At 38.1% G+C, this 13,520-nt stretch overlaps 1 protein-coding gene across 4 annotated transcripts in view; it reads right to left on the bottom strand.

Annotated features, from left to right (window-relative positions):
• UIMC1 (ubiquitin interaction motif containing 1) overlaps positions 1-13,520 on the bottom strand; it is an 89,138-nt gene that overhangs the window by 46,346 nt on the left and 29,272 nt on the right. For 3 of the 4 annotated variants that reach the window (XM_024742160.1, XM_024742159.1, XM_024742161.1), the window contains 3 exons: positions 8,850-8,914; positions 5,941-6,017; positions 1,146-1,246 (listed from right to left, as the gene is read on the bottom strand). In XM_024742160.1, coding sequence (XP_024597928.1) covers positions 1,146-1,246; positions 5,941-6,017; positions 8,850-8,914 — 243 coding nt within the window. Of the gene's footprint in view, positions 1-1,145; positions 1,247-5,940; positions 6,018-8,849; positions 8,915-10,994; positions 11,901-13,520 lie in introns of those variants that run through there. The other variant, XM_024742162.1, reaches the window with a different exon arrangement.

The following is a 13,520-nucleotide window of genomic DNA, read 5'->3' as shown; positions in this document are numbered from 1 at the left end:
GGTAAGAAATCAGCCTCAATTAACTAAGGGCTTGCAGGGCTTCCTATGCATGTTAGGATAACTATGTTAATAACACTCTGTTCCCCCATCCCCATTTAGAAGGTTCTGGTCCCTCCCTAGGAAAAGAACTGGAGGCCATTTTGACATTATCTAGCAGGATCTATCCTCAGTAGCTCTGATGCAGGGAGCGTCCTCATCTTTCCTAACACCACTGGCATTAGGGAATCTTGGTCTGTCAGCTGTGACAGATCAGGTTCCAGGGAACCAAACAGTGTGCATGATTCATGAAAGCAGAATTTCTACCCAGTTACCTGCAGTGCAGAAACTAGGAAGGGGATCTAACTTCCACTGTAAACACTGTTTTCAAAAAAAACCTAGAGTATAAAAAGGAATAACAGAACAAAGCTTTTTTAAATTGCTCAGGATAAAATAGTATAAACATATATAACCAAAAAATTTATTTTCACAGAAAAACTAGTTTAATTCTCAGGCTGCTTTTCACACCAACAAATTTTAAAGATTTTGAATTTTTTAAAAGAGTTCTTGGCATTTAAGTTGTTTTGCCAGACTCAATATGAAAAAATATACACTGAATCTTAATCAGAAGTATAAACTTGTGTCAATCAGCTTTATGGTTAATGTCAGATATGTGAAGTTAGGAAAGGTAATAGTGCAAATAGAGATTTGCCTATTTTATCACGCTGTTATCCTGATTTTGCATTTCTGATCATGTCTCAAAATTAGGGCTGAAAGTTAGGTCGTAATATAAACATAGTGACTTTTTCCAAGACTGTTCATCTCTGTTACTTATCAGTATATAATGGAAAATACTCCAGGACTTTGGAGACAAATCTGTGTTCAAATCCTGGTTCTACCATTATTAGCAGTTTGAATTTGAGCAAATTGAGCAAACATCCTAAACCTCCATTTCCCCATCTGTACCGGAAATAATAAAGCATATTAAAATACTGAAGAATTGGTAACTACTGTTATATTTAGAAATAGTGCTGAACTCATTTTTAAGAATCTGAGATAAAAGCCTAACCCTCTGTCACCTAAATCTTTTCATCCAAGGTCAATATTGCATCAGAGAGAGGACTACCAGTAGAAAGAAAACACTGAGAAAAATTATAAGTAATATTCACCTCCTTATCTGCCATTATTCTTACTTCATCCACGGTCTCTCTGCTACCTGGAAAGTCTTCTTTTTCAAGGTCAAAAGTTTCAGGGGAACTTAGCTGTGTCTCTGTAATTTAAAAAATTAAAACTTCATTAATTTTCATTTTGTATTTTCATAGTTAAAGAGAACAAACACCTGTTTCCTTAAGCTTAGGGTATGATAATTCTGCAGTGGAAATACAGATCAAGTTTGTTTCTTCTTAAAGCTTTACTGAGGCATAATTTACATACAACAGAATTCACCAATTTTCAGTATACAGTATGGTGAGTTTCAACAACTATTTACAATGTATACATGGTATCATTTATACCACATCACCACCACCACAATCAAGATGTAAAATATTTCTAACAACCCCAAAAGTTCTCATGTACCCCTCTGCAGTCAATCCTCCTCCTACTTGGCTCTCTGCAATGACCAACCTACTTTATGTTCCTAGAGTTCTGCCTTTTCTAGAATGTCATATAAATGAAATAACACAGTGTGTCATCTTTCATGTCTGACTTCTTTCATTTAGCATAATGTGTTTGAGAAGCATCCATGTTGTTACATATATCAGTAGTTCATTCCTTTTTACTGCTGAGTAGTATTCCATTGTATGGATATATTATAATTTGTTTATCCATTCATCAGTTAATCCATGTGGCTTCTTTCCAGCATAGTTCTGGTTTTAAAGTATATTTATTTTGACAGAAAACAAAACACTGCCGATGCTAATTCTGAGGTTAAAGGGATGATTAGAGAAGACAAAAATTGGGAGCAGAAATAAAAATACATTCTCAACAAAGATATGCCTTTCTTTAATTATTCTTTAAGCAGCATTTATTCATTCAACATTAATGCAATAAATATTTATGGAAGAAGTTCCAGGTACTGTACAGGCTACTAGCAATATGGAGATGTAAGACGAGGTCTCTCATGGTCTCATTCAGGGGTCAGCAAACTATAGCTCATGGGCCAAATAGAGCCAGTTGCCTGTTTTTGAAAATAAAGTTTTATTGGAACACAGCCACATTCATTCTTCTTTATACTGTCTATGGTTACTTTTGAGTTAAAATAGCAGAGCTGAGTAGTTTCAACAGACTGTATGGCCCACAAAGCCTAAAATATTTACTATCTAGTTTTTTATAGAAAAATTTTGCCGACTTCTGGTCTAGACACCTATCACTTGATATAACAAAAGAACACTAACAATATTTCAAAAAATGACAATAAATCTAGAAATTTATCTGAGAACACAATCCAGAAAGTTCTCTGTTATCTACACTATACACACTATACATCCAACTGGTATTATATATCTATGCTTCACAAATACAATGAGTGGAAAATCCTGGGCAAATAGTATACCTGAAAGGTACTGAGGTATCTTCTCAATCATCAAAGAATGATTATATACATTTCTAGTGTCAACTGTATTTTAATACATCATAATATTTTGAAAACTGGATGCACACACAGATTTTACCACCTTGTTGGAAAAAGACTTATAGTGCATAAACCTCAAAATCTTCTTTGTCAAGCCTCCCTGAGAGATATAACCAAAAAAGACATTTAGTCTGTTAGAAAATAAGAGTTGTTCACCGCTTGTACTACTGTAACAATCAAAAGTCTTTAATTAAGCTTTCTCTGGCTGAAATGTTCAACTATAGAGACAAATTAAGAGGACATTAGTTTCATAGAAGTAAATAATACTAGCATCCGCACAACATGGGCATAAGGCTGTAATCCTGCTTCTTCACTAATATGATGTTATAATTTTGAATAACAGACCCCTGGAACTGCCAGAAATATGAGACAAAACAAAATAGGTAAGATGGACTTCTATACTCAATCTGTGTTTCACCCATTTAGGACAAATTTTTATACACAGCTTCTAAATTATATATTTTATTTTTTATTGACGTATACTTGATTTACAATGTTTTGTTAATTTCTGCTGTACAGCAAAGTGATTCAGTTATACATACATATACATTCTTTTTTACATTCTTTTCCATTATGGTTTATCACAGGATATTGAATTTAGCTCCATGTGCCATACAATAGGACCCTGTTGTTTATCCATTCTATATATAATAGTTTGCATCTGCTAACCCAAACCTCCTGCTCAATCCCTCCCCCACCCCCTTCCCCCTTGGCAACCACAGGTCTGTTCTCTATGTGTGTGAGTCTGTTTCTGTTTCGTAGGTAGCTTCATTTGCATCATATTTTAGATTCCACATATAAATGATACCATATAGTATTTATCTTTTTCTAACTTACTTCACTTAGTATGATAATCTCTAGTTCCATCCATGTTGCTGCAGATGGCATTATTTCATTCTTTTTTGTGGCTGAGTAGTATTCCATTGTACATATGTACCACATCTTCTTTCTCCAGTCATCTGTTGATGGACATTTAGGTTGCTTCCATGTCTTGGCTACTATGAACAGTGTTGCCATAAACACAGGAGTGCACACATCTTTTTGAATTATAGTTTTGTCTGGATATATGCCTAAAAGTGGGATTGCTGGATCATATGGTAATTCTAATTTTTAGTTTTTTGAGGAAACTCCATACTGTTTTCCATCATGACTGCACCAACTTACATTACCAGCAACAGTGTAGGAGGATTCCCTTTTCTCCGCACCCTCTCCAGCATTTGTTATTTGTAGACTTTTTAATGATGGCCATTCTGACCAGTGTGAGGTGGTACCTCATTGTAGTCTTGATTTGCATTTCTCTAATAATTAGCAATGTTGAGCATCTTTTCATGAGCCTATTGACCATCTGAATTTCTTCTTTGGAGAAATGTCTATTTAGGTCTTCTGCCCATTTTTTGATTGGGTTGTTTGTTTTCTTTGTTGTTGAGTTGTATGAGCTGTTTGTATATTTTGGAAATTAAGTCCTTGTTGGTTGTATTGTTTGCAAATATTTTCTCCCATTCCGTTGGCTGTCTTTTTTGTTTGTTTATGGTTTTCTTTATTGTGCAAGAGCTTGTAAGTTTGATTAGGTCCCATTTGTTTAGTTTTGGTTTTATTTCTATTGCGTTGGGAGACTGACCTAATAAAGCATTGGTAAAATTTATGTCAGAGAATGTTTCGCCTATGATCTCTTCTAGGAGTTTTATGGTACCATGTCTTATGTTTAAGTCTTTAAGCCACTAAATTAAAGGGACTGAGGAGTCTGACTCCATAGAGAAGTAGTTACACCTTCTTAGCAAAAGGAACAGTAATGTTAGGGAAACCTTTTGTGATCTCATTTAGAAGTGGTTTATATCAGCAAACAGTTGGACTTAATTAGCAGGCTAATGACAGCAAGTCACGATCACAAAAATTATCTAACTGCAGTGATGAAGGGTTTACTTTTCATTAACTTTTCTCTCATTAGGGATTGTATTTGCAGGTTCCTCCTGCAAGATCCCAGGGTGATGTCACATGCCATCATCCTAAACTTACTGGGTGACTTCCCAGCAGGATGGCATAAGTCAGCAGTCCCAGATGGAGAGGGAGTAATGCTATCCTTTCAAAAAAGTAACACAGCATTCCTGACAGCTCCTGCCAAAATCATAGCAATTGGTAGAGGCGTCTCTTGGTGAGTATCATTAGGCAGCAAATCTAAATAAATTTCAAATGAATTAAGAAACCACCTTCAATAAAAACAACAGTTAAACTTTAAAAGTAAGTACAGAAAGACCTTTACAATATGCTGCCAATTGTTTAAAAATAGTTACAGGACTTTCCTAGACTAATGTGTAAACTAAATGAGTCTCTGTAGAAAAAAAAACTTGAAAGAAACCAAAACAAGAAAACTACGAGTCTCTCTGACCCCGACAGGTTATACGCAACCTAAGGAAAAACTAGGTATGACTTATGGTAACATTTGTCCAACACTTGCTGCCCAAAGAGTTTAAACATTAAGAGGAAGTTCCTTAATCTCATATGAATAAGGTTACTGATAATATATTAGGCCTCACTCTTAAGAAAAGCCAAAAATATATATAGAAGCTAAAACAAATTCCTTAGAAAGTAGTGGTTCATAATCACAAAATAATTCTTCATATTATACAATGATTCAACTCAAGAGTTCTCTTAGATAATGGATATTTTAGTTCATTTTAAATTATTTTGTGTATCAAAACCTATTCATGTGCAACTTTCAATGAACATCTCTCTCATACCTTAAACAAAGTATTGATACATGTGTCTTCTCATCACCACTGTTAACAAAAAGCAAAGTATGATACTTAACCAGGTTAAGTATCTGTTCTGAGATTAAAAATAAGTCAGTGACAGAACTGTGCACAAAATTCAATTTCTGGACTCCCTATGCAATAGACCCCATGAATGGCAATGTAAAACTAACTAGTAAAAGCCTCAGGGTAAAAAACTCTTAATGACAGGCAGATTTGAGGACAACCCACTTTGAGAACTCATAAACCAAAACATAAAGTCCTCCTGGCTCTCAATGTAGAGTTAAATGCTATTCCTAATGCTTTGCTGCCATATCTGATGAGGCTAGTATGCCAACAAGCAAACAAAAGAGCCATGTTAATTTTAAACTAAACTATCTCTAAGAAGAGAAAAGGTGAGAAGCAGAGCCAATGTCCAACAAAAATGTGTGTGTGTGTGTGTGTGTGTGTGTGTGGAGACACACACACAAATCAATCACACGTAAACCTCCTGAGAGTGGGTTGGACAAGTCAGAAAAATTAAAAGGCACAAAAAGGTAGATAGCTAGGGATCAGAAACTAGTAAAATCACAGTGGGGTACTTACCAGGACACACAGTGATTTCCTCTGCAGAACTCTCTGGCATAAGGACTGAGCTTCTCTTACTGTTCAAAGCAGCAATGCTGAAAAAAGAACAAAACCCCCAGTGAATTCCCAGTAAAATAAATCAGAACATGGGGCCAAAAGCAATGGTCATTCACAAAGCCACAGGTAATCTGATACCTGCTGTCCAATACTGCAAAAGCAAAACAGGGATGCAAGGAATCAGTAGTGAAAACTCCAAGCCAAAAACAGGGAAAATAAATATACTTACAACTTTGGTTCCAGTGAAATCACTGAATGAAAAGAACCCCCTTTTGAAGTCTTCACAAAGGAAGGCTGAAGGGTAAGGACTACCAGACAAAAAAATCCACTCTAATATAAGGATGTCAAAAGTGTTTTATAGCCTCCATCTCAGCCTTCTGAAAGCTAGAGATTTGTAAACTCTTAAGAGAAGATATAAAGATTCTTCTGACAACACAATAGCTTTCCCCTCACCTTGCAGTTAAATTTCCTCTTTATCTCAAGATATGGCTCTCCAAGCAACAAAACAAGATACAATTCCAAACTGCCCTACAACAAAAATCTGCCCAACCGGGGCTTCCCTAGTGGCGCAGTGGTTGAGAATCTGCCTGCCAATGCAGGGGACACAGGTTCGAGCCCTGGTCTGGGAAGATCCCACATGCTGTGGAGCAACTGGGCCCGTGAGCCACAACTACTGAGCCTGCGCATCTGGAGCCTGTGCTCCCAACAAAGGAGGCTGCGACAGTGAGAGGCCCATACACCGCGATGAAGAGTGGCCCCCGCACCACGATGAGCAGTGGCCCCCGCTTACCACAACTAGAGAAAGCCCTCACACAGAAACGAAGAACCAACACAGCCAAAAATAAATAAGTAAATTTATTTTTAAAAAAATCTGCCCAATCAAGTTGAATATCTCTTCTGAGAAAAACATAATTATGAATGGCACCCCTCATGCAACCTTCTGGTTTACCCTGCCTATTCATGGAGTGCAATCTCTTCCTGACATAGGAACACATGGCTAAGAGATCTGAGCATCTGAGCTAGCCCCGTCATACTTCACAGAGCTTTACGATTAGACTGATCAAGTATGCAAGAGAACGCTTAAAATCACAAATCCTCGGGCTTCCCTGGTGGCGCAGTGGTTGAGAGTCTGCCTGCCGATGCAGGGGACACGGGTTCGTGCCTCGGTCCGGGAAGATCCCCCATGCCACGGAGCGGCTGGGCCCGTGAGCCATGGCCGCTGAGCCTGCACATCCAGAGCCTGTGCTCCTCAACGGGAGTGGCCACCACAGTGAGAGGCCCGCATACCGCAAAACAAACAAACAAACAAAAAGAACAAAAAAAACACACACAAATCCTCACATCAACCAAGAACCACAAAGAAGAGAGAATAACCACCACTGATACATGATAAATAACTAAATCCTGATAGGAAACCACAAGTGATTTCTCCCTCTAAATAAAACACCTCAGAGCATTTGTTATAAACCTAAGCCAGAGACAGTTTATTCGGCACGTAACATTAGAGCTCTATTCAAAGGGTCCATCACAAAACAATTTGCTGACATTTATAAAATGGGCTAATCAATTTGAAGTCAAACCGCATTGCCTGCAATTCCAACTCTCTCCTGGTGACAAAGCGAATAATCATTTATTAAAACCTACATCTGCTCTGCAGAAGGCTCACCACAACAAAGCAGAGTGGCCTGCAGGAAGCAGAAGGCCTACTCTGGTTAAAACCACTTCCAAAACTGTCTTAACAGCAGGAGAATCAAACCACAGCCATATTCTTTAGCTCAGGAAGAAATACCTAGTACTATCAACTTAACCAAAAGCCTAAGAACACCAACTAAATTACAAAATGACAAATGGCAATTGGGTCTCAACTTCTGTTTGGGAGATGAAGGTCAGTTAACACAAAATTAAGCTCTTGAGTAATCCTCAAACGTCAACTACCAATAAAAGGGAAAAGTAATTGGAAGCCTGATCTAGTCAATAAGTGTAGTTTGTAACCAATCAACCTCTGCATATTATTAAAGTGAGAAGATTTAAGAAGGTAACCCCATCAATCAAACCATCAAGAATAACTGAGGAGGTAATACAAATACAACCATTTAAGGAAAGATGAGACAAAATCAGATTAAAAGTGGCATAGGATAAGGAGTGAGGGTGATACAGGTTCTGTGTGGCCTGAAAAATATAAAAGCTTCAAAGAGAATGCAAATCTTAAGAGTAGACTTAAAAGATGTGTATGGTTTAGATATGCAGATAAAATAAGCATAAGCAGAGGGAACAAAGGGAGAAAGGACTAGGACCATGAAGAAATCAGTCTAGAGCCCTTCTTATTGGCATAGGAAGCTAGTATAGTTAGTTAAGAGAGTAGCAGGATGGGGCTTCCCTGGTGGCGCAGTGGTTGAGAGTCCGCCTGCCGATGCAGGGGACACAGGTTCATGCCCCGGTCCGGGAAGATCCCACATGCCGCAGAGCGGCTGGGCCTGGGAGCCATGGCCGCTGGGCCTGCACGTCCGGAGGCTGTGCTCCGCAACGAGAGAGGCCACAGCAATGAGAGGCCCACGTACCGCAAAAAAAAAAGAGAGAGAGTGAGTAACAGGATATAACCACTTTTCAGGAATAGTACAGATGCAATTTGTGCCAAGACGGTTGGATTAGACAAGTAAACCTCTAAGATCTCTTCCACCCTAATATTCTAGACTTCTATAAGATGCATATTTGAGAACTGGGAGATAATGATTTCTCCTAGGCTGTGTGTATAAAAGAGCCAAAAGGTCCCTGGGAAAGCTGTTCCAATACAGTGTCACTCATGTGGTTCATCTCTTTTATTCTGGTACTATCAGAGGAGAATTCAGACCCATAATGACATATAATTTTACCTCTGTGGGGCAGGTACAGAATTTCCTTCTTCAGAAGTTTCTTCAACGAACAGCCCTTGGGAAGACTGCAAAGAAATATGTAACATCCTAAATATATAGGCACAGATGAACTGGTTTCTCTTCCTTTTAAAAAAAAATTTAATTGTTCAACATTATCACTCAGCAATTAGTAATAAGAATAAAACATTTTACAAAAGTCAGTGAGTTTAAATAAAAAGAACATATCCTGTGGAGTCAGAACACTGGAATTTAAATCATGGGTGAATCAGCTGTTAACTTTGTAATCTTGGGTAAGTCACATCTGAATCTGCTTCCTCATCTTAAAATAGTATTAACAATTGCCTCACAGAGTGTTATTGTGAGAATTAAACAAGATAATATATATGATGCACTGTGTAAAATGTAAGATGTATAAATATTAATTGGTGAGTCAAATGAATTATGATTTCAGAAAAGCAATTATGAAGCTTTTGTTGTGGAAGGAAGAGATACAGAGAAAAGTTCCGTTCTCAGTGGAAAGAAGTCTCTCTTGCACAACCAAGCCATAACATAGGCTATCCAAAAGAAAGGGTTATAAAGATTCCTTTTGCTAAAAATCTGCCACTATGGTTTTAATATGTGGCCACAAAGATATCTTTTAAGAAACGTAACAAATAGGGACTGGCTAAGAAAAAAAATTATTTTCTTTGATTAACAGTAGAGTTGGGGGTCTCCCTGGTGGCGCAGTGGCTGAGAGTCCGCCTGCCGATGTAGGGGACACGGGTTCGTGTCCCGGTCCAGGAAGATCCCACATGCCGCGGAGTGGCTAGGCCCGTGAGCCATGGCTGCTGAGCCTGCGCGTCCGGAGCCTGTGCTCCGCAACGGGAGAGGCCACAACAGTGAGAGGCCCGCATACCGCAAAAAATAATAATAATAATAATAGAGTTGGTGCAAATGTTAACTCATTAAATGTAGGTGCACAGCAGAGTGTGGAGAAAGTAGCTACTGCTGCCTTACGGGTACTTCTGAGGAAGTGCCTGGGCTGTGAGGCTTATTCCAATAGATGTAAAGCTACTGGCTGAAATTTTCAGAGTCTCCTAACAGGATATAAATAACCTAAACAAGTTAGGCACCTCTATACCACTCAGGTAAATGATGAAATATACTAAAAACAGGAATAGCCTAGATGAGCCTTCAGTCAAAGGGAAGATAAAGCTGTACAATGATTGGGAATGTAGTCATTATGACAAATGAGGGCTGAACAAAACTGTCAAAAGGACTAAAATACAACAGAAATAAATACTTCACCTGACTGTGTGAACTCAGTGGTGACAAAACAGTTTTATTTCTATCTCAAAAAAAAAAAAAAAAAAAAAAAGAGGTAAATACTGACACCTGGTGTCCGTTTAACAGAATTTTACCTTGTTAGAATGACTAGCCAACTAATAAGCCTTTGGCTTCAGAAGCAAACAAGGTACTGATTAATAAGTTATGAGATACCTCCACCTCTACCTCAGGCTAAACATATCTCTTCCTTTTTCCCAGTGTAATTTTTTAAAAAAATTATTGTACACCTATTATGTGCCAGGCCTATGCTAATCCCTTTACATGTATTATCTCCTTTAACCTTCACAAGAACCTTCTGAGGTAGAAGCTATTAATTTATTTTAGAAATGAGGAAAGTGAAACTTTGACAGGTTAAATAATCTTCCCAAAATCACAGAGCTGTTCAAAGTGGAGCCTGGGCCTTTCTGACTCCAAAATCCATGCTCTAACCACTACAGCTATGTTGTTTAGTCAAATAATTTTCTTCCTAACCATTGTCAACATAGAATCCCCCAAGACTGTCTTCATTTCAATAAACCATTTTTAATTCCTAAACTTATACCTCAATGGCAGTAATCTAAAGACAGGTAAAGTAAGGTTCTTCCAGAATATGAAAATAACACAGCAAAACAAGCAGACAAAATTTGATTACAATATCCAAGTCTAATCAAGGTGAACAGAGAAGCATGACAGGAATGTAACTTTCACTAAGGAAGCTGTGGCCTAATCAAGACATTGCACTCTGCCTGAACAAATAATATGTTAATGGAAAGGGATAGTTAGCAACAAATCTAAAAGGGAAAAATCCAAAGACACAGAATCAAGCAGTGTCTTCAATACCATGGTCTGGAAGTGAAAGTTAACAGACACATCATCTGATCACCACAGAAATGTCCTCTGCTGCAGGCACTAGTAGCTTATCAGGTCTTTCCAAAGACTAGTTGAATCACCCCTTAAAACTTCCATTTTCTGATTATTATTTCAGCCTTCCAGATTCCTTCATCCTAGAAAAAGGTATGATGGTGGGCTTGAGTATTCTGGTTAATGAAAATGTCTCTCTTCCATAATAAATTAATAAACTGACATTTGGTACACATACCAGCTTGAAATTTGGTTAATCAAAGTCAGTTCTCACATTCCCACAGAATCTGGTCATTTCTAAGAAAGAAATCCCAGTACCTGGACTGAAAAATTAAGGATCAGACCCTAAAAAGTAGGGACCACATCAATATACTAACCCTCCTCTACCTGCTGTACAGCCATCAAGATGACCTCTCCATCTTCATTAACAACTGCCCTATAATTGCAGTGATGCCAGAAACCAGTTATCATCTGATCCAAGCTGTTCAGTCTATGTCAAGTTTTTATAACCTAAGCAATTTGCCCCAGGGTGAATGTTTCTCTGAGTCCCTATTTCTGGGACTCTCTTGCTATCTCTATCAACCAAGGTGTCTCAAATGTGGACAGTTCCAGCAAAGCCATAATCAACAGAAAATGTGTAACAAACACAAACTCTTTCTACCCACAGTTCCTGAAAGCAAAAGACCAAGATAAGACAAGAAATTACAATTGCAAGACCTTCATTATTTGCCTATAAAATTAGTTAAGTTGATTTCTCTGTTTTGTTTTTTTAAAGATGCTATTCTACATTAGCAAGGCTGCAGTGAACTAGGCATTCTCATACATTGCTGGAAGGAATGAGTGTAAAAATTTGAACAATCTTTCTTAAAAGCAATTTAGCAGTAAATAGCAGGTCTTTTTTTTTTATGTTCCTAACTCTTTAACCCAGCATTTTTCTGGCTCCCTATCTCTAAAGACACTAATCTTTTTTTTTTTAACATCTTTATTGGGGTATAATTGCTTTACAATGGTGTGTTAGTTTCTGCTTTATAACAAAGTGAATCAGTTATACATATACATATGTTCCCATATGTCTTCCCTCTTGCGTCTCCCTCCCTCCCACTCTCCCTATCCCACCCCTCCAGGCTGTCACAAAGCACCGAGCTAATATCCCTGTGCCACGCGGCTGCTTCCCACTAGCTATCCACCTTACTACGTTTGTTTAAAGACACTAATCTTAAATAAATAAAAGTTTTACTTAGAAAGATGTTAATCACAAAACTGAAATACCCAGCAATAGGAAAATGATTTAAATATTACCATAAACTTATAAGCCAAAATATTATAGTAATTAAAAATGAGATCTATAATTTTAACATCATAAGAAAGTTTACATAATGTTAACTTAAAAATATAAAAATATAGTAATATGATATAAACCATACAAAAAAATAGGCATAGAAAAAAAGATGAAGGAATACATCACTGGATGGTAGGACTGTGGATACTTTCAACTTTGTTCTTTACACTTTTTTGCATTTTTCAATAGTTCTAAGTGATTTCTAAAAATAATGTTAATGACTAAACTGAATATTTACTAGGTTGTCTACCTGGTCTCCTTTTACTGAGGACTGTTCCTCACCCCTCGCACTGCAGGATAGCAGTGGGCTCACAGCCATTTGTACAATTTGGAACATACCCGCTTTGGGCCACAGACAACTGGGCTGGGGATGGCTACTAACTCTAAATGGGCCATAAGTCATTTCCTAGAAGTTTGAAGTTGGAACTGGGAAAGAATAAATCTCCTGTAACCTGTATTTAACCTTTGGGAACTGTAGGATCAATATCTTCCACTTACCACGTGAAACAGAGAAGCAAAGGAAGCCAGTTTGCAGGGAGGAAAATGAAGCAGACACAATATAACTACGAGATACAGACGAATCTTCCAGACCTAGTGCCTTATCCAGGCTTGGTTTACCATTCTGTTTCAGAATTTATGAGGTACCCTATTTCCTTATGATGAAGTCCTCTTTTTAATTAAGCTAGCTTGATTTAGTTTGTTATAGCCAAACAGTACCAATTAATAATACCATGTGTAGTATTTGGTGGCCTGTTCATGAAGTTAGAGAACTTCAACCTAATAAGGCCAGCCACTAGGTTCTAACCACTTCCAGACTATTCTAAAGGCACTGCTTTCAAACCTCAGAACCTGACACAAGTCTATGCTCTAGAACTCTGGCCCCTGGGATCTTTCAAGCTAATGACTTGAATTACAGTAAATCATTAAGTGTTCACTCTGTGGAGTTACTTTATTCTTTTAAGAGGAAGTATCGGGCTTCCCTGGTGGCGCAGTGGTTGAGAGTCCGCCTGCCGATGCAGGGGACACGGGTTCGTGCCCCGGTCTGGGAAGATCCCACATGCCGCAGAGCTGAGCCATGGCCGCTGAGCCTGCGCGTCCGGTGCTTGTGTTCCGCAACGGGAGAGGCCACAACAGTGAGAGGCCCACATACCGCAAAGAAAAAAAAA

This window comes from Neophocaena asiaeorientalis, unplaced genomic scaffold, assembly GCF_003031525.2.
Source record: "Neophocaena asiaeorientalis asiaeorientalis breed wild unplaced genomic scaffold, Neophocaena_asiaeorientalis_V1.1 scaffold259, whole genome shotgun sequence".
In the NCBI taxonomy this organism is placed as follows: domain Eukaryota; kingdom Metazoa; phylum Chordata; class Mammalia; order Artiodactyla; family Phocoenidae; genus Neophocaena; species Neophocaena asiaeorientalis.
This window is presented reverse-complemented; position numbering and strand designations above follow the sequence as displayed.